The 26,062-nt window shown below is 32.1% G+C and overlaps 2 protein-coding genes across 2 annotated transcripts in view; one reads left to right on the top strand and one right to left on the bottom strand.

Moving 5' to 3' along the window:
* LOC111513207 (mannosyl-oligosaccharide alpha-1,2-mannosidase IA) overlaps positions 1 to 26,062 on the top strand; it is a 302,260-nt gene that overhangs the window by 73,287 nt on the left and 202,911 nt on the right. The window lies entirely within an intron of this gene.
* LOC141484464 (uncharacterized) lies at positions 7,669 to 8,364 on the bottom strand. Its single transcript, XM_074179474.1, has 3 exons — positions 8,172 to 8,364; positions 7,980 to 8,094; positions 7,669 to 7,751 (listed from the first exon to the last, which is right to left on the bottom strand). Exons 1-3 carry the CDS (start codon positions 8,344 to 8,346, stop codon positions 7,715 to 7,717), a joined length of 327 nt encoding a protein of 108 aa, XP_074035575.1. The 5' UTR covers positions 8,347 to 8,364; the 3' UTR covers positions 7,669 to 7,714.

Genomic DNA, 26,062 nt, shown 5'->3' on the forward strand with positions numbered 1-26,062 from the left:
GCTTTGTTTCAATTTTCCCCAAATCAACTCGATGGAATTGACAACACAAAAATAAAGGGAAAGTCTCAGTATGGTGTGTCCATACTTTTCAGCAAAACTCTCAAGGACATAAACTTTTTCAAATGTTTTTGTCTGTAAAACTTCAAGTAGTTGGTTTTTTGTATAGTTATCTTCAAAATACAAATTGACATCCATTAAAAAACTTTGTATTTCATCTTTCCTCGAATTTTTATTCGGTACTTTGATGAGCTGACGCGAATGATAGGAAGCGTTGTCAAGAACTATTACTCTATTCGCATCCAAATTTGGGATCAATGTGTTTTCAAACCATTTCTCAAAAATATTAGCTTCCATTGCAGTCTTCAAGTTTTTTTCCACATAATTTCAATGAATTCGGAACCCATCATTTACTTCTTCTGTAATGCACAATGATTAGTCGCGATCCTTTGTTTGCAGGCATGTTAGGCGTACACATTCACGAACCAACAGTCCACTCTTTCGTAACTGTGTCGTGAGTGTCATACCAAGTTTCGTCCGAATAGAAAATTTGCCGTTGTTCTTGTCTATATTTAGTTATTTGTTCTAGGAATTTGTTACGCAATTCCACTATTCTTCTGCTTTCCATAACTACTTGATGTTTGTTTATTATTTTAAATCTAAATCCTAGTTTTTTTTATCCAATTCTGAAGATTTTGTCACAGCAGCTCACGTTATGGCCGGAAGTATTCAATTTTTTCCTTATGATTTCAGTTGTAAGAATCTCATTGCTTTTGTAACAGTCGTATATTGCTTTTTTTAATGATTTTATTAGATGAACTTTAAATGAATGGTAATAAATTGCACTTTCTCAAAGTAGAACTCATTCGTAAGAAGACCAAAGTGGATGATGACGACAATGGTATAACAGTTTTGGAATACTTTCATGCATTTTCAAATGCTTCTCTGCACGAGGCTGAAAGGGAGATAGGTATACCCTACGTGACAATTTGTCGAATTCTTAATAAGCATAAATGGCATCCCTATAAGTTCTACTGTGTCCAACATTTGAAAGAGACTGATTTATCTCGTAGAGTGGAATTCTTTGAATGGTTACTTGTCAAGACTCAAGAGGATGAACATTTCCTTGACAATATCATATGGACAGATGAGGCCAACTTCACAAAAAATGGAGTTTTCAATAGAAACAACAGTCATTATTGGGCGCCAGAAAATCCCCATGTGTTCCGCCAAAGGGGTTTTCAAGAAAGATGGCAATTCAATGTATTTTGTGCCAGAAAGAATGAGTCAGTTTTTTATATCGAGTTTTATGATGATAATTTGAATGCATCAAAATATGAAGATTTACTGAGAAATGGAATTCAAATGATTTTAAATAATAGACCAGGAAGAGAACGTGTATGGTACCAAATGGATGGTGCTCCACCCCATAATTCTCATTCAGTCAGCGAAGCTTTTACCGAAATCTTCGAAGACAGATGGATTGGTAATAATGGACCTTTTCGTTGGCCTCCTAGAACACCAGATGGCAATCCATTAGATTATTTCGTGTGGGGTTCCATTAAAAATATGGTTTACTCTACCCCAATAACAACAATGGAAGATATGAAATCGAGAGTTACAACTGTTTTCAATAGTTTGACTCCAGACTTGATCAGAAGCGCTACACATGACTACCTTTTGAAGAGATTACATGTTTGTTTAAGTAGAGGTGAAGATGTGTTTGAACATATTCCGAAATACACTGACGATTAAATTAACTCATTAATTTATAGAAGTATTTTAATAATTATCTTTTCATTGTGTTATCTGTGACTGATTGAGAAACATCAAACGAAATCTGTTTCACAAAAATGAGTGATGAACAAGGAAACCATGTCAATTTCCGTTTGAAACAGTTTATCTCGAAAACGGTTCAAAATAGAAATAGTATTATCTGAACAAAGTTAATCTAAAATTGGATGTAGAGCTCCAAAATGTTGAAATATACAGGGTGTTCCATGTGAAAAAATTGAGTTCCACTCATTTTTTCATGAGATCAAAGTATCTGCATTTTTTGAAGACCCTGTATGAGGCAAATGAAATATGACTCTGAGTGGAGATCCTCATAGTATCACTCCACTCCATTTCAAATTTGATTGTTTTACTGCAAGAGAGTTCAAGATTATTAGCATTTATCGAAAATAATTTATATCTTCTAAACGGTAATAGATAGGTATAGGGAAATAGTATATGAATTTGTTGACAAAATGATAATGAATCATAATATGATATCATATATGGGGTGTTCCATTTGAAAAATCAAAGAAGCCGCTACTTTATAGTAGAAGCGACAACGCCGCTTCGTCAGAAATATTTTGGGCGTGTAGGTCATATTGATTTATGCATACTGTGAAATTTTCAGGTTGATCCGTTAAATAGTTTTGTCAGAAACGGCTAATTAACGCTCATCATGAAAAGCCCTGTATTTGTCACCGTAACATGACTTCAAATTTAATTTTATGACTCTTCAGCCAATCTGAAACTCGGTTAGTAAAAGTTATCCAATACGAACCACCAATTATTCAGTCCACGTGGATCAGTTCGCAGCGGCATTATTTCTCTGTATTGGTTTTTTTGGCATTTGAGAAGCCGATAGCTTCAAGTATTCCCAATAAAAGTTACCTCCAGCATATAAGATGAAAAGACTTTCATCCTTTGGACACTGGAGATTTTAAACATTTATTTTTGCCATGGTCCCAAGTCCTTGGCACCGTATGGGAACTTTAGATGTAGGTTTCATTGCAATATACCTATTATGGTTCTTCCTTCCTTCCTGAATTTTTTAATTTTCATAAATACTCGAAGTGTTTAGATTTGATGTCAGATTTCTTCATTCACACTTATCTATTGTCTTCTGCTTTTCTCAACCTGAATCCCACCTGATTTTTAAACATCATCAATTTCGCTAACTCATTAAATGGACATTTTGTGCTCAATATAATAGTAATTTAGCTCCGTCACGCTGGAACCCGCTTTTAAAAATCTACTCTTTTTTCAATCTACTTTAGGTACCTAAAAACGATACTAATAAATGTAGTAATGTTAATTTTTTTGTAGTCATCGGTTACTGAGAAATCGCTATTGATATTATTCTAACTACGAAGGACAAGTAATAATGTTGCAAAAAGTTCTGAAATAAGTTCGAAATTGATTCTAGTTTATTGTAGTAACAACACAATATCAATTTATTTTATATTCTTTTGAAGTATAGCAAAAAAGCTATGATAACAAGACCTCAAATAATAAAATAACAATTGTCCTCAAACTACAAACGATGGTGTTGATTGTAGCTGAGATTAGATGTTTGTAGTAACCATTAAACACATCAAAAATGAATGAAATAAAATCGAGTATTTTTCAACTAACCTAACCTAACCTAACCAACATATGTAACCTGAAATCTGAAGAGAAAGTAACGTATTTCAGAATGCTCTATTTGGAGAAAAGCATCTACCCTCAACATCTAATCTGACTTCCGAATTCAAAAACGAACTCATGTTAGTATGTTGGAAATAATTCTTAATCCTGAACATCTGACATAAGTTCGTTTTTGAATTAGGAAGTCATGTTAGATGTTGAGGGTAGACGCTTTTTTCCAAATAAAGCATTCTAAAATACGTTACTTTTTACTTCAGATTTCAGGTTACATATGTTAGGTTAGGTTATGTTAGGTTAGTTTAGTTGAAAAATACCTACTCGATTTCATTTCATTCATTTTTGATGTGTTTAATGGTAACTACAAACATCTAATTTCAGCTACAATCAACACCATCGTTTGTAGTTTGAGGACAATTGTTATTTTATGATTTGAAGTCTTTTTATCGTAGCTTTTTTGCTATACTTCAAAAGAATATAAAATATAGTAATATTATGTTCTTACTACAAATAAACTATAATCCATTTAGAACCTATTTCAGAATTTTTTGGCTCGTTATTATTACTCGTCCTTCGTAGTTAGAATAATATCAATAGTGCTTTCTCAGTAACCGATAAGACTACAAAAAATGAACATTACTACATTTATTACTTTCGTTTGTAGGTAAAGTAGGCTAAAAAAAAGGTAGATATTTTTCAAAGCGGGTTCCAGCGTGACGGAGCTTAGGAATTTCAATCATATGAATCGTTGACTTTTTTACATTCAATACAACCATTTCAGTAACTGAATACAGCTCTGCTTTAATCGATCAATTTATTTTGTGTTCTGTTAACTCTATGGAAATGTCGTTATGATCAGAAACAACCCAAAGTCTACTTTAAGGGATAATAGCATCGGAAATCACTATTGTCTTGAGACATAGATAATAACAGCATGCGAAAGTTTAGAAACTTACAATTAGGTACTAATTGACGAATTTTGATAGTAATCTATTAAAATTTCAATTGAGAAATTGTGTTTTTATGGTATGCAGTTTTCACAAATAAGTATAGACTTTCCACTGTATCTCTTCTGTTTCATAAATATTATTTATAATAAATCAAAATAGTGTTGTTACAAAGAACAATATATTCGATAAAATAGTGTATGTATTTTGCTGTTGATAAAAAGAATATGAGCGATTATAAATAATTTTTGAACAACCAAATGTAACGTTGATAAGATAACGTTTTTATAAATGTTTCGCAACTGCTAACAATAGTTAATAGTCTAGTTCACATGTACCATTTTCTTCTGAAATTTTTATATAGTCTCCGAAAATTACGATCAAGGTGTCATCGATTCGTATTGTCACTTAGAAAGTTTAAGGAAAAGTTCGAAAAGGCGCTGAAAAAATTACAAAAGTTATAAACAAATCAGTTTTAAAAAATTTAGGTTTGTTTTTTTGAATATCTAGAAAAATATTCAAAATTTTCGAATTTTAAAAGAATATCCAAAAAGATCATCAAATTTCCAGAAGAAAGGTTTGAATTTTAACCTGTTGGAGAGTATGGAAATTAACAAATTCAAAAACTCTCAACATTTTATGAACGATCAAACTGAATTGGATGATTCCACATTATTGAATCTGTTTGTTTTTGGTAATAATAGTTAGGTATATTCAAAGGTATACTTTCGAAAAATGTATTGACAGTGTTAATACATTCAGACCTGACCTTTTCAGGTAGATTCATTATTTAGGTAGAGGACTAGGTTCTAGATTAGAGTATAAAATGGTTGTAATTTAGAAGAAAATCTCAGTCTATGCTTGAGGAAGCTATTGTATAACGAAACACGTGTCCAGGTTTTTGTAAAACCCTTTTATAGGGAAAATCATACAATAAACTATATTGATTATTTTTTTTTTATTTATAACGATTTTTTTTAAATAAACTAATATAAAACGAAAAAAAAGTTAATCTTAAACAACCATAGAATTTATGATTTTTAGAAAAAAAATGGTTCCTTAATTGGTCGCAAAAAACGATTGTTAATAAATAAACGCATTTTTTCAGCCACAAATTAATTTTTTGAAGAACCGTTTTTTGTCTGAAAATCATAATTTCCGTCAATAAGAGTTTTAGATTTACTCATAAACAATGTATTTGTTAATAACAATTTTTTAAACAGTAACAGTAAAAAATAAAAATGAAGTAAGAACCTTTTAACAGTCAGACATTCAAACAATCAAGATTTGGGAAAAAAGTTATTTTTTTTTTTTAATTTTTAATTTCCAATTGTTGATGAAAAAGTGGAAAATAAAAATTTTGTAATTTTTGCAACGGCGATCTATTCATTAGCCTATTCAGAATAACTTAACGAAGTGAAAAAAAAATGTAGGGTTTTAGTCAACTTTCAGTTTATAGAAAACTAATAATTAACAAATGCATAATCAATGGAAAAAATTGGAGTGAAAATTTTTGAACCGCGGATTATTGTTCATTGATATACTCCAAAACAACATGAAGTTTTTCATTCCTTAATTTTCATATTTAATATGTTTAAATAAACTTTTTTGTTGCTGTGTCAGACTACCCGTATTTGATTGTAGTTTCGCGGATTATTGTTCATTGATATACTCCAAAACAACATGAAGTTTTTCATTCCTTAATTTTCATATTTAATATGTTTAAATAAACTTTTTTGTTGCTGTGTCAGACTACCCGTATTTGGTTGTACTTTCTGGGCTCTGTAAAAATCATAAATAATAGAGATACAGCTCCGGGTGTCGGAACTTTTTTTGGCAACTTTTTAAATTTTTTTTTAAAATTCGAAAATTTTGAATATTTTTCAAAATATTCCAAAGAAACCAAGCCGCAATTTTTTTTACTAATTTGTTTATAACTGTAATTTTTTTTAGCGCCTTTTTGAACTTTTCCTTGAACTTTCTACGTGAGTCACGAATAGGAGACTATATGAAAATGTTTATATTTTCATTTTCGAACTGAACTTCTAGCCTTGTAGATAGAAAACAAGTCCAACTGACTACTTCACTAAAAGATTATTTACCAAAATTTCAACAACAGTGCTAAAATAAACTAACTTAAATCGGAAACACAGCTTCTCAACAATAAAGTTAATTAAGCTATCTTAAATAGTAAATATAATTTGACTGTACAATAAATTGGATACGTATGAAACGTAAATTCGTCATATGCGCCAAACTCTACATGTTTGCGGGCGTCACAATTTCAGGTCGAAATAAAATCTATGATTTTTTGTTTTACTGATAAATCACTTTAAAAACGGTGTTTTATTATAGAGAATATCTGGAAATGATCCATTGAATATTTTAATTAATCTCTTGATAGATTTATGACGTTGAGATAAGCAAATGTGTGTCAGGTTGAAAGATAAAGTAATTATCGTTCTTATTTATATCTCAGTGAGTAAGTGATCCACAAATTTCGTGTAATCGAATTGATTCCTCTAACATCGAAAATCTAGATTCCTCATGTTGTAATATGTAATATAAAAGGACATTTATAATTTTATTTCCCAGTGTTTTATTTGCATTTCATTTGACCGAATTATCCTGGTCGTAGAGTACCTACTGTTATAAATAACTTCACTGGAAAACTTTTGTTTTTTTTTCATATTTGAAAACTGGAAACACTCCCAATGTATGTATATGTTTGTATGTATGTATGTATTTGTCCGTAGTATACTGGAATATGGTCCAATAATATGGTCTCCTTATTATTCAGCTCATTAAATTGAAAAGGTACGGAAATAGCTATTTGTATAACAAGGGAGGACAGTGTTACTTTTCCTCCCGAGAATGAAGTTTACTTCATATGTATCCTACATATTTTTAATTTCTGCTTGAGTAATTATTTATAGTGATGTTAAACGTGCAGTTTTGAGCAGTGGTTATTTGAATACCACTAGAACTGAGAGCTGGATCCAACGCAGTTTTCGTGATATTTTCACTAACTACCCAGATAGCAAAATATATTTTTTAAATATTTTAAAGAAATATTGGTTAAATATTTGTAGCGACAGATTTTTAAATATTGAACAAATATTATTTTTAAATATTAATTAAATATATAAATATGATATATTTCAAATATAAAATTTAAATATTATATAAATATTTCTTATAAATATTTGTTATGCATTATATAAATATTTCCTGTAAATATTTGTTGTTCATTATTTCTTATAAATATTATAATACTGTGAAAAAATACAAAATTTGTGTAATTTGAAAAAAAAATGTAATTCTCAAAAGGTAGGTATCTACATGTTTGTTAATTAAAATTCTTCTTCGGTACGCTGCAAAACCATTTCACTAAAAAATTAAACACTGATAATAATATATTTTATTAGTACATAGTATTGAAGATTTTCATGCATGTTCTTGATGTAAATTATGTTGAGTAGTTTATTTATAGTTATTTATAGGTAAAAAGAACAAGAAAGATTCAAATATATTTTCGTTAAAAGAGGTCTGACTTAACACAAGCGTACATAAAACCACTAAAATATTTGATGAAAAAATAACAGGCACTATACCTACCTGCCTAATGCATTCTGTTTATTCAATAATATCGATTTCGCAGTAGCTAAAAACAAGGAGACAGATTTTTTAATTGATTCGTCAGTAACATTATTATGCCTTTTTCTAACTGCAGCTTAAAAAGAAAAAAAAGCAATTATTTTCTTATCAAATATTCATTCTTTTTGTTAAAACTGGACAAATCATACTCACAGACAACAGCTTCATAAATCTTCACAGAGCAAAAAGGGATTTTCTTCTTTTTGCCTCGTCCACCGTAGAATAAAGCTAAATTTTTGGCAAATATCTTTTGCATTGCCATATATATACACTTTTGTGTCTGTTGCTTCCTCCAGCAAGATATAGAATCATTTGCAAATAAAACCATAATATTTTACCATATGAAGAGGTCAGGGGAAGAATGTACTTTGTCTAGTCTTACCACATTACAAATAAAAGACAAAGTACACTTTTTCCTTGCAAAATTAGCACAACAATACAAACATTTTTAGTACAGATAAAATTCGTTTTTGAGGTAATGAAATATTTTTACAATATAAGCTCTTGAATATTTTCCATACGTTAGAAATCGAATATTTGTTCTATATATTTAATAAAATATTACTTTTCGAATATATTGGAAATATTTATTGAATATTTGAAATGAAATATTGTAAAATAAATATTTAAAAAATATTTGTTTTAGATAACAAATATTTGTAAAAGATATAAATATTTATTTCATGCAAAGAAAATATTTACCAAATATTTGGTGCTATCGGGGTATATTATTATACAGCTGGTATCCCTCGGAAATACTCGTACTTGGCTGATTACAATCAGTTTCATTAACTTCAGTGACTCCCATAATTAGGTTCGAAATTTTTTGCTTTTTTGCAAGAGATTGCTGCACATATCCTTCAGCGATATTTGTAGACTTCCAACCTCCGTGTTGCTTTAAAGTAAGAATGTCTCTTCCAGAATTTGCAAGTGAACTTGCCGAGGTTCTTCTGAAACTATGCCCGGTATAATTTATGGCATTAGGCAGTTTCAAAAATTCTGCAATTTTTGTAGGAATTTTAGCTATAGTATTTTTCCCAACAATTTGGTTGATACATTTTCCTGCTATATAGCAGACAAACGTTTCTGATCTATTTTAGGGCGTAACGATATATATTTTCTATAAATATCAATATAATTAGGGCCATTCCCTAGTGAAGCATTGATTACAAACGTTCTCTGAATATTTGTTTTAGAATTTGGTATATTTACTATTAATATTGAACCTTTATCTTCAATATCTGTAGTGGCTATTTTAAGGAGCTCGTCACACCTTCATGCTCCTGAAAGTCCGAAAATGAGGAGAACCTACAAAACAAAGGAAAATAATTTAAAAAAAAAGAAAAAAACTGCCGATGCTGGAATTTGAACCAGACACAAGGCCGTCATGAATAATATGCGGTGCACCAACTCACTGCGCTACTGAGTCTAATAAACTACTTTTGCAGAATCATAAACATAGCATAAAGCTTTAGCTCTATTATAATATTTAACTTTTATTTTTTAAATATATTTACTTCTCGAAAATATCTTACCTTCATTAATAAATAATTATTATCGGGGGCTTCTAATAAAAATTTATTTAGTTCCTCTCTTGAGAAGGTTTTTGCCTTATTAGGTTTATATCCTTGGTTTTGCCTTTTCAAGAAAGCAATTAATTTTGGGTATTTAATATCTATATTTTCTTTTATTTGAAGCATGGTACGTAGCATCGAATACTTGGACCACAATGTAGAGGCTTTCAGTGTATTTGCTAATATCGAAAAATATCCCAACATAACATTTTCTGAGTAAATACGAAAATGCTTTTCTTCGGCCCATCGCTTGAAATGTAAATATTGTTTTTCGTATTTATCTTTAGATTTTTGGGGCAATAAAGATTGTACCGTTACATTAACTTGTTCCAAAATATCCGGTGGTGTATTATTTATATCTTCAAAATCGCTTGAATCACTATTTTTTTTTAATATTCTTAATATTTTACAGATACACCTATTATGTATGGTGAATCACACTTTGAAACTGTCAAACGACCATAGCATGCTATAAAATTTGTCATAAATTCGAAAACCGGATGGATCTATGATTCTAACAAATTATCAATGAAAAAATCGTTAAATTAAAATACCTACTAATTTATACCATATTGCAAAATACAGGTTGTTCTATAAATAAACGGTAAACTTTATATTTATATAATAGAATATAGTTTAGGTTATCAATGCCGTATAAATTATTTCATTGATTATGTACCATGACGTCACTTTTACTTTTCCTCCCTAGTGAGGAAAAGTACGACTTTGCTTCCTACAATGAGGCCAGGAAATGTATACTTTGGATAGAGGTAGACGGAAAAAATTCTTAGGATTTCTACATTACAAAAAACATTGTGAATATATTTTCATTCTCAGTTATCATACTTCCTTGAATAAATTTAAATTCACAACCTTAGAATGTAGAAGAAAATTTGGTTTTCTATTATTTTTCTATTATCGATTTCATAATAAAGATAATCCACGTTTGTTGTCAAAAATTTATCTGAGCTGAGGAATGAAAGACATATTTGTTTTGCCTAAACCTCGAACCAATCTATAGGTTTAAATTCCCCACTATAAAATATATGTTCTCTTGCAAATTGTTTGAGGAATATACATTTCTTTGTCAAATGTAATGTAAAAACATTTTGAATAAATATTGAAATTGAGATGTCATCCTTATAAATTATTACTAATTGTAACTGAGAGTCAATTCAAGTGAAAAAGGTCCATTTGTCATCAACTGAAAGTGTCTTTGAATTTGATTTTGATTCAGGTGATTTGGAGTAACTATAGTATTAGTCATTGTATTGTATTGGGAATGATTATTTAATTAGTTTTTGATATTTTAATCGATTATTAGAACTGCTTGTTTTGTAGATTACTCAATAAATAAAACAAAATAAAACCAACTAGAGGCAAACTTCTCAAATCAAGAAAGAAATAAAAGCAAATAACCTCGTACTGAGGAATTGTTTTCCAAATCTAACCGTATTCTAGTATCATTCAAAAACGTTTTCTGTTTCCATTCAAACCATTGTATTTATTAGGTATAGGATAACATTCAGGTGCAAGTCCAACCGAAGCTGTTGAAAATATGTTCCAAAAGAGCGTAAATTTGTATTACAAAAATGTTGAACAGAAATATAGGTGAATACACGTGGTAGCAATTCTTTATATCACTTGGAGTATTTTCATGAATAACTTATTCAGGAAATGTCCGAAAAAAATGTATTTTTTGTGTTTCACGTGTATGTTGAAATTTTTTGCTATTTGAATCTCCAATTTGAACTAAAGTAACCTTAAATAATTATACAAATGCCAAGAGTTGCTTAGCTGATTCACCTTGCGTGTTTAATCAGTGCAAGGGAAATAACGTCTGAATCGTCTGAAAATATAAACACTTTCGAATCGTATACGACTCACCATTAAGCAGTAGTACCGCCATTGTCACGCTTTCGAAATACAAAGAGTACAAAGACCACCCGGTCGAACTGCGAATCAATGTGCTTCTTCATTCTGTTGAAAAATAAACAATGGAACAACGTACAGGTCAAGTGCAGCGGATATTTCTTTTTAAACAAAAGACGTGGCACGCTTACATATCACTGGGAACAACGGGGTAGATTTTGGTCGCGATAATTTTCTTTTTGTTGTGGTAGCTTTCCAAACGATTTATTGTAAAAATACAACATTCGGAAGCGATGTTTCACCTGGAAATGGCAAAACAGTAGCAGAAGGTAGCATTAAATCATTCGAAGGAACGAACTTAGTACATGGAGCTGAGGAACATGAGGGAATTCAACGTTTACTGACTAATTTTCTCAATAAAAAAATGTGTCTTTAGCAGCTATTTGAGAAGGAAAATGATCAGATTTGTTTGAATGTCCTGGCCGAATCACTATACATCGAGCTTGCGTGAAAAGTTTTGAAGTGAAGGAGAAGTTATTAAAAATATTTCATATAAATATACTGGGTGCCAAGTAGAAGTGAGGCTTTAGAATTTGTTCAAATGACAAATGGTTTTCCAAAATCAGATTGTGAGAGTAGAGTATTAAAAAAATATTGATACCCAGAGGATCAGTTATTAGTCAGATAGTTGTCATATCAACTGAGGATGCCATTTATAAACTTATAAACTTTTTATAATGCTTTAGATGGAAAAATACCCATACTTGGAATATTTATAGACTTCTTCAGGGCTTTTGACACTGTATGTAACAAAACCATTTCACGAAACCTGAATGGGAAAACATACCTTCTGTCCAGTTATTTATCAGATCGTGAACAGAGTGTTGAAGTGGACGGTGTCCTAAGTGTTTCCAGAATTATAACCTATGGTGTTCCTCAAGGCACTATGCTGTGGCCACTTCTTTTCGTTATCTATATGAATAGCACTGGTCAAACTATCAGTTTTTTTAATTTATTTATTTACAGCATTGGCAACTCAACATAACAAAAGTTCCAATTATAGAATCACACAGAAATTGAAGATTCATCATTACATTCAAAGAGTTGAGCTAAATCAAACTAAAGATAGTTATTTACAAATAAAAATGAATTTACAGTTACCCTACCTAGTTATAGTATGTTTATACAAGAAAATCTCACTTTTGAAAGGGGTAAGTGAAATAGGTCAAGCAAGGAAAAAGTGGAATTGTATATTTGTTGCATACGTGATATTGGAGCGTTTAAGAAATAATTACTACTTGCTGGAGACAACTTAAATAAATCACCATTGCGCATGGAATAAACATTTGAATCGATTTTATTTTACTAAGAAAAATGATGTAGGCAATTTTCCGTCTGGTTTCAAGTTCGTCAATTTTATATATTTTTAGGCTAGAAGTATATGGAGGAAAACTTTGATTTAATCTGAATTTGAAGTTTAGGAAGCGTATGAACCTCTTTTGAACCTGTTCTATTATATTTATAAATTTTTGATAAAAGGATTCCACACTATTGTTGCATACTCAAGGTGGCTACGAACAATGCAATTATACATAAGAGTATACAGGTTTCGGTGTTTTTGATCAAGAATAATTCCTAGATCCATTATTTGTTGAACTTTTTTCAGAGGTGAACCGTCTATCTCGTAAATGTAATCGAGATTCCGCTTTTTTCGAGAAAATGTTATAGAAGAGCATTTATTAGGATTGCGATGTAACTTATTGGAATGACTATAATCAGATATACGATCGATGTCTTTTGGAGAAGACTTGTTGTAATTTCTGATCTATCGGAGAATAAATTTTCAAATCATGGACGTATAATAGATAATGACTATGTTGAGAGCACGAACCAATGTCATTAATGAAAATTGAGATCATCAGCTGTCCCAGGTGTGATCCCTGTGGGACACCGGAAGTTACTAGAGGAATTTCAGATGTATTATCATGAAGTTTCACAATCTGATACCTATTACGTAGGTAGGATGAAATCCACCTCACCAAACTGCCATGCACACCGAAAGTATCCAAATTGATGAGCAAGGTACCTACTGTGGTGGACCTTGTCAAAAAACTTAGAAAAATCCACCTGAACGTTGTCCTCCAACGTTCCTTGTAGTCTAATCAACAAATTCAAAAACATGAAAAACCAAGATAAAGATCCTTAAAATATGAGCAATAGCTCATTCGATTCGGAATCACCTCTAGAAAAATGTATTTGAAGGATTTTTGTGCAGGTAAAAAATTGCAATTGTTATTAACAAAATAACATTTAAAAAAAATGGTATTTAGCTTTTCGTTAATAATTAAAAACATATTGACAGAATCTGATTTGAGGACTCTCAATATTAATAACTTTTCACTTGCAACTTCATATTGTAGGAAGTTCTGTGAAAGAGGAGGAGTATGCATTTTTACAAGGAATGGTATTAACTTCAAGAAAGTTTCAGTTACGAAATACTGTGAAGAAATGAATGCGGAATTTTGTGCAATAAAATTTCCAAATTTGAATATTATTGTTGTGGTGACGTATAGATCACCTGGGTCTAGTGACTTTCAACTATATCTCAATAATCTAGAACACTTACTGATAAATCTCTCGCGTACAAGGTATAAAATCATACTTACTGGAGATCTAAATATAAACTTTAAGGTTCCGTCAGAAAATTTATCTCAAATTTTAAACGTTTGTAACTCTTTTGGGATGACTCCTACGATTAGCGATTATACTAGAGTAACCGAACGAACAGCCACCTGCATTGATAACATAATCACAGATATTAGTGAGAGTGATCGGATAGTGGGTGTTCATGAACCCTGTATAGCTGATCACAGAGGGCAATACTTGGTGATGAACGATAAGGTTAGTAATATCAATAAGGTAACCAATAGAAAACTCACCATTGTAATAATCGGCCACCAGTGAAATGGTTTAGTCAAGAGTTAATAAAAAAAAGGAATATTTTATCGTCACTGAAAATTATATGTGATGTTGACAAAGATCCTGCCAAGTGGTCCCTTTTCAAAAATCTGAAAAAGGATTATGAAAAATCTATTATGCTAACCAAGAAGCAGGCATTTGATTCCTATCTACAAAACTCCAAAAATATGAATAAAGCGTGCTGGAATTTAGTTAATTTTGAATGTAATAGGAAATCTAACTCAAAAAGATCTGATATACTATTGGCAAATGATTTTAATAATTTTTTCTGTACAATGGCTGAAAAAATAATAAAAAATATTCCAAATATGTCTATTAACGCTATAGACTATCTTAAATCAATACCTCCGGTTAATTGCAATTTGTTCTTGTGCAAGACGACCCCCTCTGAGGTACTCCAAGTTATACAGATGCTGAAAAAGTCTTCGACAACGGATGTATATGGTTTGAGTGATTCACTCTTGAAAGAAACTGTAGACAGTTTAGTAGAACCGTTCACAGTTTTGATTAATAACTGTTTTATCCAGGGTATATTTCCAAATGCATTTAAAATATCAAAAATTTTACCTCTACACAAAAAAGATGATCTGGAAGAGCTTGACAATTACAGACCAATTTCTATTATCGTTATTTTTTCTAAGGTTTTTGAAATACTGCTGAAAGACAGACTTTCGAGATATTTGGAGAGATTTGATCTGTTGTCTTCAGCTCAATTCGGTTTCCGTAGAAAAAAATCTACAACAAAAGCCCTCCTAGAGATTTTAGAAAGCATAGTCGAGGGTTTGGAGAGACATGGTCATTCAGTACTTACCATGTGTGATCTCTCCAAAGCTTTTGATTGTGTTTCACACGAACTTTTAATAGAAAAACTTACATTCTATGGCATTAGAGGCACGCCGTTGAACCTGTTCAAGTCTTACTTAGAAGGTAGACAACAGTTTGTCCATCTTAACAACAGTTCTGATTCAGAACTGAAAATCATAAAACATGGAGTACCGCAAGGTTCTGTTCTTGGACCCCTGTTGTTTATCATCTACATTAATGACCTATGTTTTCACATGAGGACGAAATGTCAAATTGTCCTATTTGCGGATGATACCTCTTTCATCAGTTCAAACAGCAACATTTCACGTCTTCTTGATAATGCTGAAACCTTGATGACTAAAGCGGAAGCTTGGTTCTCTGCCAATAACCTTCGACTGAATAAAGGGAAGACACAAAACCTCATAATTTTCTGTAATAATCAGATCACGTTAGGTAAGCATTGTAAATTGCTTGGGGTTGTTTTAGATGATCGTTTGAACTGGACCCCTTATATAGATATATTGAGTAAAAGACTATCCAGTCTCTTATTTTTGCTTAGACAGCTCAGGTACTGCCTCAATTCGAGCATGTTAAAAAATGTTCATTTTGGATTATTTCATTCTGTGATCAGCTATGGTGCGATTCTGTAGGGTAATGCTGTTGATTCCTCAAAAATATTCAGGATACAAAAACGCGCAATAAGATTATTAGCTGGGCCTAGGTATAGAGACGACTGTCAACCACTGTTCAAAACAATGAGGATTCTACCACTCCCTTGTGTGTATATATACCAAAATTTACTAGAAATCCATTCAGAAAGGCAGAATATACAAAAAGTTTCTGGCCTGCATCATTACACTACTGATGATTTAGTATTGCCACGTTACAGGTTGTCCAAATCTGAGAAAAATTCATTAGATTTTAAACTATATAATAAATTGCCCTGCGAATTTAGATCCATGAACGAGAAATTGTTCAAAATTAATGTAAAAAATTATCTTCTTGAACATTGTTTTTATTCTAGAGACGAGTTTATTCAGACAAAAATTCAATTTTGACGTGTATTACCCAATTTATGTGATTGTGATATATTTTATATTGTATACCTGAAGGCTTTCAGATAATGTTATTATATATTCATTCACTATGATATATTAATTGTGATTGACTTGCTATAAACCATATCATGTATGAGTTACATAGTTAAATAAATATCTATCTATCTATCTATCTATCTATTAATATTTAAGCAATTTTAAACAAAGCTCGTTAAAGAGAAGAAAATTTCCGATAAAAAAGTCCCGACTCCCGAAAGTGTATCTCCATTATTTATAATTTTAATTTGACGTTGAAAATAGGGTTTCGCGCGACTGTTACGGCATGCGCGCGCTGCCGCTAAAGATAGTTTATCAAAAGAAATAATTTTGTTTGAAGGTGATTGACAATGTTTCACGAAGAATTTCACTAGTTCGGACTTCCATCGTCTACTATAAAATGATTTGAAATCCCTGAAACAACTAAAAATGAAGAATTAAAAATGAATAGCTGAAAATAACAATTATATTAAGTAAAATAAACATGAAATGAAATAATAGTGAAATAAACTACAAGAAAAAATAGAACAATTGAATAAATAAAAATAAAGGAATGAAAAAAGAAAAAAAATGGTTCACTGGTTCCGTGGCAGATCGTTTTGGCGGAAATTGGCCATTTTTCGCTTGATGATGGGTTTCCATATGTTGCGTATTTCTACGCTGGCTTGGCTGAATACGTTGCTGGACATCATGTATGCGGCTTCCTTGAATTTTCTTCTAAACCAATGTTCCTCTCTGTGCAAAATCTCAGCTTAGGACCACTCGATGTTGTGTTCATGGCTTATTATGACTATTTATTTCAATCTAAAGACTCTAAAAAATTATGGAAAACCTAAAGAATATTAATAATATAAAAAGTAATACTGATTTACCAATTCCCTTGCAAAATCCTGAAGAAATCAATAATTATTTTGCTTCAGTATTTATTGATGATGATATTGATAACAACCTCCTAGAATACTACAATAGTAATAAATACCCAAAATTAAAAAATCAAGAAAGTGTGTTCAAATTAAAATTCATCTCAGTTAATCAAATGAAAGAAGTCCTAGCTACTATCAAATGGAATGCCACTGGTTTTGATGGTTTATCCATCAATATGATTAACTATTGTAGTCCGTTTATAGATAATTTTCTCACTCATATTTTGAATTGTTGCTTAGAAAAATGTTATTTTCCTAATCTATGGAAAATTGCCATTGTCAGACCTTTGAGTAAAGTTTCGAACCCAGTGAACTACACTGACCTCCGTCCTATAAGTATTCTCTCTACGCTTTCAAAAATATTAGAAAAACTCATTCATCATCAAGTAAGTTCATATCTATATGAGAATTATATTATTCCTGATTGTCAAGCAGGGTTCAGAAGTGGGTATAGTACATCTGCAGCCCTCGTTCAGGTTACAGATGACATAATTCGAAACTCTGATAATAAAGAGTTGACAGCTCTAGTTGCCTTAGATTTTTCGAAGGCATTTGATACTATTAATCATTCTCTATTATGTTTCAAATTGAAATATTATAGATTCTCGGATGAGTTAGTCTTGCTACTATTTTCATATCTAACGAATCGCTGTCAAACAGTATATTATAATAATGAAATGTCGTCAACTCGAAATGTTACTTCTGGTGTACCTCAAGGGTCAATCTTAGGACCTATACTCTTTATAATCTACACAAGTGACATCTTGAATTCTAAGAAGCACTCAAAAGTTTAGGCCTATGCAGATGATACGCAATTGTATACCAACTTAAACATCTACAACTATGGAACTATTCAAAACCTCATCAATTCCGACCTACAAACCATTTCTAATTTAGCTGCGCAACATAATCTAAAATTGAATAGTAATAAATGCCATTTGATGCTTTTCGGTAATAAAAAGAATAGGGCTATAGTCGCACAACATCTCTAGGTATTATTTTTGATTCTGACCTAAAATTTGATTTGCATTTGAATGGTTTGCTTAGAAAATCGTTTGGGACTCTCAAACTGGTTTAATCAAATAGATATTTTTTCAGTCGACCAATCAGGAAACTTCTCACTGAGTCGTTGGTCTTATCACGGTTCAACTATGGTGACATTATGTACAGCAATCTTTTAAGTAAATTTGATTTAAATCGGGAACAGAAAGTACAGAACTTCTGTTGTAGACTCTTCTATTCTTTAAGAAAATTCGATCATGTCTCGAGTAAAATCAAAGAATTACATTGGCTGACAATGATCAATCGTACTAATTATAATCTTTGCAACTTTGTGTACTAAGTATTGAGCTACAAAATTCCCACATCACTTTACAATAAACTGATTCCTAGGTCTATGCTACATTCATTGGATGTAAGATCAAAAAATAAACTGCATGTCCCTCGTCAAAAGACGTCACTGTTTCAGAGGTCGTTCACTTATCTCTCCATCAAATTCTACAAGTCAGAGTTAAGAATCATTTTGAAAAAACACTTTCTGAAAAACACTTCCTGAATACCAACAGGAACTTGAGTGCCGTGTCCTGAATTTACCTTTAACCTTTACTTACCTTGTCACAATATGTCATCTAGATACCTATGATATAAATTATTATTATGTGATGCGTTTTTTTTCATCGTTTCTTTCTCTCTATTTATCATTTTAGTTGATTAGAATTGTACATTTTAGGTTAAGTGTAAGAGTAGCCTTTGGCTAAACTGCGCCTATTTTGTACCTTCACCAATAAAGACGATTTATTATTATTATTATTATAATTATATAGAAAATACAAATGGGTACAAAAAATTACTTATCGATCTAAATGAGGTTGTCAAACATTTATAGCCTACATTTCAGTATGTCGTCCTCCACGTTCAATACAAATTATGGTTCTTCTACTGACATCTGTAACTGCATTTTTAATAAATCGGGGATTTATATTTGCACAGCACTCGCGAATGGTATTTTCCAGATGTTGTATATCAGTAAATGGTGTACTTCGGTACACTTTTTGTTTCACGTAACCCCACAAGAAAAAGTGTAAAGGCGTCAAGTCGGGTGATCTAGGTGGCCAATAATGTTCCCAGTTACGTCCAATAACTTTGCCTCTGAATATTTGTTGGAGGGACTGTTTTACAGCAACTGTGTGATGTATTGGTGCGCCATCAAGCTGATACCATGGATCGTATTTAATATTTGAAGGCATATCATCTAAAACTTCACTAACCTCATTATTTAAAAGGTTGAGATAACCGACGGATGATCAATTTTCCCTAAAGAAAAATGGCCCAATTATTTGGTCGTTAAGTATCCCACATCATACATTAGTTTTAAAGGAATACTGATCACCACATTCAACTGTGAAATTGGGATTTTCTTGGGCCCACCATCGGCAATTTTGAGAACTAACCGTTCCATTTGAAGAGAACGTTGTCTCATCTGTTGTCTCATATGAAATTTCATACGGAAACTTTACATTTTCTTCTCTCTCACCTTGAAACCAGAATGAAAACCCCAAACGGACATCAAAATCTCGTTCTTTCAATGTGTTTTTGGTTTGTAAGGCCAAAATTTATTCTTTAATAAAATGTTTCTAACACTTTCTCTCTTGTAATCGGTATTTTTTATAATATCGGTTATGCTCGTTTGCCCGTGTTCAATAACTTTTGAACAAATGTTAAGTTGGGCCTCCTCATCAAATTCACTTGGAGTGTGCTTTTTCTTAAATTGATTTGCTACTGATCCTGTTTCTCTGAATTTCGACATTATCCTTGACACAGTAGTATGTTGAACATTTTTTCCTGGACGCCGTTCATTGAAAATGTTAGCTACTTGCCGGTATGGTGTATTCTCACCACATATTAAAACTATTTCTATTCTTTCCTGAAGAGACAACATTATTGCAACAATAACTGTTGAAAATTTGACAAGTGAATCAACAACTTGACACTACCATAGCATGCATTTTGTTTGTCAGACCTACTTAAAATTTTCATTCAACGTGATTAAGCATCCTTACCGCCTTAGTTAGTGTTTATAAAATAATCTGTAAATACTGAATATTGAAATTTTGATGTTATTTCAACTCTAGTAATTTTATTAATACTTATTGCAGTTTTTGAGTTGAAGGTACTGACGTTTGTTTTTTAAAATAAAGGGGATATCTGTCAAAAATAAGCAAAACGTTAACTTTGTCCTAGTTGCATAAAATTTGGCATATGGAAATAAAATTGCCGTAGACACAACTTTTTCAGGTAACTTTTTGTTAAATTCGATCTAGAAATGCACTTTTTCATTTTTTTTCAAAAAAAAAGTTGAATTTGACAAACACTGAACGTCAGTGGGTCGCAGTTGGCCGAATCATTTTAAGTTAAATTCGAAGCACAAACAAGTGCCGAAGGTAAACTTCATTGAAACTTTTCGAAAAAAAAGTTTCCCATATGGTGCGCACTTTAATGGTGACACTGTAAGTACAGTGTATAAATACGTGAGAAAATGGCATATTTCTCACTTGATTGAGAGAAATAAGTAGTTTTTCTCACTTGCTTTACCTTATACTATGCCTGATTCAGTTTGAACACCAAATATTCATATTGCTTTGAAAGTTATTTATTTTTCTATCAGATCCTATTACGGGCAAATAATTATTATTATAATTGGGCAGCCAAAAAGAGTCTCAGAATACTCAAATTGACTTAATAGTAAACCTTGGTGGTTAGCATGTTTTCATTTTGTTTTATGACTTGGGTGTCCCTGGACTTCCTCTTTTCCTCTCGGGAATGTATAGATGGGGTCAAAATATCACCAGTACTTCATATAATTTTTTTTCCTAAAAGTCTTCGTAACCAAGTTACGGGCCCTCGAAGTTACAAAATGAAAAATGTTTTTCTTTGATAACTTTTCAAGTGAATATTCAAAATTATCCAAATTTTGGTAATTGACTAAACAAATGAATTCCGTCGATGAGCTTTCATGCAGGAGTCAGTTGTTTCGCTACAAAGTCAGGAACGGACTACCCCCGATGGTCCACACCCCAAAACTTTGAAATGACAGATATTTTTCAATATTTTTCAACAAAATAAGGTTACTTGGACAATTTCATGAATAAAAGTACTCGTGTGGAAAGTCGATCGGAGCAACGAGTCTTGATAAAAATGTAGTTCTATACATTTTCTTAGTCTGCGAAGACACCCTCTCTGTACTTGAAATAGCATTCCAGGGTCGTTTCGTATGGCTTCACAATGTAATGTTATTCTATTCAACAATGCATCTCTTGTGTGAATAGGTGTAGCGTAAACAAGGCTTTTTAGATGCCCCCACAGAAAGAAATCCAATGGATTTAAATCCGGAGACCGCGATGACCATGAATTTGGCCCACCTCTACCAATCCATCTATTGTGGAAAATATGGTTCAGATGGTCACGCACAATCAAACTAAAATGAGGAGGAGCGCCATCATGCATAAACCACATATCTCTTCGGGTTTGCAATGGAACATGTTCCAAAAGTCCATTCAAATCGTTCTGAATGAACTCCAAATAACGTTCTCCATTCAATCGGTCCTGTAGAACGAATGGTCCTATAAGATAGTTTCCTATGATACCAGCCCAAACATTCACGTTGAATTTCCGTTGGTGTTTGGTTTGCAATATCCCATGGGGATTTTCTTCGGCCCATATATGGAGATTATGAGAGTTGATAACTCCATCTCTACTGAAACCTGCTTCATCAGTGAATAAAACTCGATTAATAAAAGTCATATCCTCTCTTTGCCTATCCATGAACCAATTGGCATATTCCAGTCGTGCTGGAAAATCTTGAGGTGTCATGGCATGTACCTTCTGGATGTGAAATGGGTGGAGCAGTTGTTCCCTAATTATTCTATGAATAGTGGACTTGGATGTATGGAACTGTTCTGATAGATTTCTGATGCTTATCGAAGGATCATCAGCGACGGCTTCCAAAATATTTTCCTCCAATACAACGGTACGTACAGTCCTAGGAGCGCCCTCACCACCTCGTGTTGGCAAAACTGTACCTACAATAATATCGAAATAAAACAACGTGCTCAAATTAATTATCAATTATTACATACCTGTCTCCCTCAAGCTGCGATCGACACGCTCGATTGTTTCTCTTGACTACCGTCAAGAACGGTACCGTTCGATTGGGAAAATGCTCGGAATACAGACGACGAGCTTCTGCAGCATTACAAAATGCTCGTCCATAAAATACATGCATATCTGCATATTCATTGAATGTAAACTGTTTGGCCATATCAAAAAAATTCAAAATATCCTATAGAATATTGACAATACAATGATAGTCATATGACAACGCACCACTCAACAAAAGAAAATCGCATTCCAGTTTCTCATTTTTTATCAAAACTTTCTAAAAGGTTTTTTTGTCAACATCTGTGAAAGAAAAGGAACATAATTATTCCCTGGATATTTTTCACCTGATCACGTGCAGCCGTTTTTGTAGTTCATTCGTTTGCTTTTTATTAGTATAGTAAATATTTTTTCCGATGTGCGTTTTTTCAGCTAAATTTAGATTCGTGTTAAAGAATTTCTCCCATAAAATTATAATTATCAGTGAAACTCCTCAACAGTTTAGCTGTGAAGAAGAATTTGAAACATTCGAATGTTGAGTTTCATGAGATTCAGATAACTGATCAACACGAAACGTGATTATTCCACACGTATTATGTACATACAAAATATGGAATGAATTCGATATTTCATAGTAGAGTAGCTTGTTAGTTTAAAAACACCACGAATCTATAGAACTTGATATTTCTTTTGAAAAAATATCTGCTATCACAATTGTGACTTAAACTTCCATATAGGTACTGTACTTTTTGTTTACGACTTCATTTTAGCATACTCTGTATTATTCCTGTTATAAATGTTGTTGAATTAACGTTATCATTATTATTTCTGCTTTGATAATTATTCATTTCAAATAATAGTGGACGAGCGGGTTTGATGTCGTCGAGTAGAACTACATTTTTATCAAGACTCGTTGCTCCGATCGACTTTCCACACGAGTACTTTTATTCATAAAATTGTCCAAGTAACCTTATTTTGTTGAAAAATATTGAAAAATATCTGTCATTTCAAAGTTTTGGGGTGTGGACCATCGGGGGTAGTCCGTTCCTGACTTTGTAGCAAAACAACTGACTCCTGCATGAAAGCTCATCGACGGAATTCATTTGTTTAGTCAATTACCAAAATTTGGATGATTTTGAATATTCACTTGAAAAGTTATCAAAGAAAAACATTTTTCATTTTGTAACTTCGAGGGCCCGTAACTTGGTTACGAAGACTTTTAGGAAAAAAAGTTATATGAAGTACTGGTGATATTTTGACCCCATCTATACATTCCCGAGAGGAAAAGAGGAAGTCCAGGGACACCCTGTATATTAGAGAAATCAATTTGATTTTATAACAGTTATTTTATTGTTTTGGAATTGTAGTAAATACAACATACTATGAAATACTTGGGAAATTATCATCAAAGTGACAATATGGCAATGAAAACAAAATTGTATTTGAAAGCATTCCAATAAAATAATTTCATTAAAACTTCAGGAAGCAGTTATAAAATAATTTTGAAATAGTTTCATAAAGAGCATAAAAACCTCACAGAAAAGTGCTGTAAATCTACTACAAAACAATTTGATTTTATAAGAGAATATGTTTTTTAAGTTACTTGTAAAAAAGTTTCTGTGATAATTTCGTGACTATTTTATAACGTATTTATAATTTTATTTTATAAACGTTTCTATGACAAATTTATAAAACACTTTTATTGCCTACAACTGTGTTATATTCACGGCTCGTCTAGTATAATCAATTAGCATTTTGGAAGTAATTATAAAATACCAACAAAATAAAACTGTAGCACCATGAAATTATAAAACAATTTTGCTGGTTAGGATGAATATTTGTAGAAATATTGACGTTACTGTGTTCGAAAAATGTTCGGCGTGAAATATCGAACAGGCTGTTCATATGTCAAGAAGTTCAAGGCAACCATTTCGAGCATTTTCTGAACTGGCCAGGCGGTTCGACGCGGGTGCTTTATTCACTCACTCGAATTGACTGTCGTGTTGGTCGGTGGTTCAAGCCCTATTCTGAACGATCGATTTTCACTTGCTATCGTCCAACCCGTGTTAGGAATCACACGTTAAAAGGTAAGACCTCGTTAGTCCTTAGCTCGCACAAGTTTCGACTTCTGAGGGTTGTCGTTCGTAGGGGTGCGACAGCTGGTTAACGGAAAAACAGATTTTAAACAGATTTTCAAACAGAATTATTAAAAGTTCCGCCATTTTGTAGTAGTTGGCGCCTAGTCTCCATCTTGAAAGTTTCATCAATTTCACTTAATATAAAGAATTCATGCATTAATTTCATTATCCAAAATTAAAATTTTTTGAGTTGACCCGTTTAAAAAATAAAAGGGGTGGGCATTAAAGAAATGCACTGATATTGACATAATTAGTACATTGGTTATTTTGGCGAAGGAATCAATGTTAAACAAATTCCTTCCTGATTGTAAATTTATCAGGCAATAGTGAATATACCTAATATAGAAATGAAAAAATTATCAACTAGCTGTCAGGTAATGGATTACACGACAGCTGATCGTATGAAAATGTTTGTAGAAAACGATTTCGGGGATTTTTCCAGCTGAAAACTTGTCAGATGATAGGTTATGTAATATTTCAAATAATGACAATCGTCAGCTGGTTGAAAGTTGGGGGGAAAACTGTCACCTGAGCCAGTGAAAGATGTTTCCCTTCATAACTCACTTATATGAAGCATTCCCGAAATTATCGAGTGGGGATAAATTTATCTTAAAAATCTGTCGCTGTCTCCCGGGCTTTTATGGGAATTTGGAATTATTTTGATTAACTCTCTATTCGATTGTAGGTTTCTTGGATCCGTATTGTTTTCAATTGTAATTGATGAACACTTTTCGATTACATCAGGAATACTAGTTCTTGCAGTTTTGTCATGTTTCATAAATTTTACTTTCCTCATTCCTGATCCAGGTATACATATCTAATATCAAGACTGCCTACGTGATATATATCCAGATCTTTCCCCTCGGAATATTCCGTTGGTTATCTTACATCAGACAGCTGCTGTGTCTGTTTTCATATGGATTTTGTGATCTGAATATCCAAATGCGGTGGGGTTACTTATACAGGGTGTTCCTTAAACACATGCTAATATTTAAGGAGGTAATTCTTAGACCCATTTTAAGGAAAAAACGTCCTATGGACGTATGTCCTAAACGCCTTAACTTTTGAGATACAGGGTGGCAAAGTTTTCAAAAAAAATTAGTTTTTTAATAATAACTGAGATAATTTTGTAGACATCTTTGGCATATTTGGTACATATGTACCAATGCCTCAAGGTGCATTTTCTGATGTACAATTTTCTTAATTTTCTCTGCCAGTGGCGTACGTACGAGTTTTGAAATGTATATTTTTGGCGAAAAAAATACTACGCCACTGCTTTATCTTGAATTAAATATTATTTTTAAAATCTCCATACATTTTTGAGCACATTTGATTTGACGGGTTTTTTTTGTCCGACGCATGGTTTTCGCTCAAAAAATTAAAAATCGCTTTACTTAAGGATAAATTCCTCAAAAATCTGATGCGGTATCGTGCATCGACTGAAAGCAAACTAAGAGATCAGATTTGTTGCAAAATAATTGAGGATCTAAAAGGTATTTGTTTGTT

Source organism: Leptinotarsa decemlineata, unplaced genomic scaffold, assembly GCF_025532065.1.
Source record: "Leptinotarsa decemlineata unplaced genomic scaffold, Ldec_3_MD MMD2_P_RNA_scaffold_14, whole genome shotgun sequence".
NCBI classification, from domain to species: domain Eukaryota; kingdom Metazoa; phylum Arthropoda; class Insecta; order Coleoptera; family Chrysomelidae; genus Leptinotarsa; species Leptinotarsa decemlineata.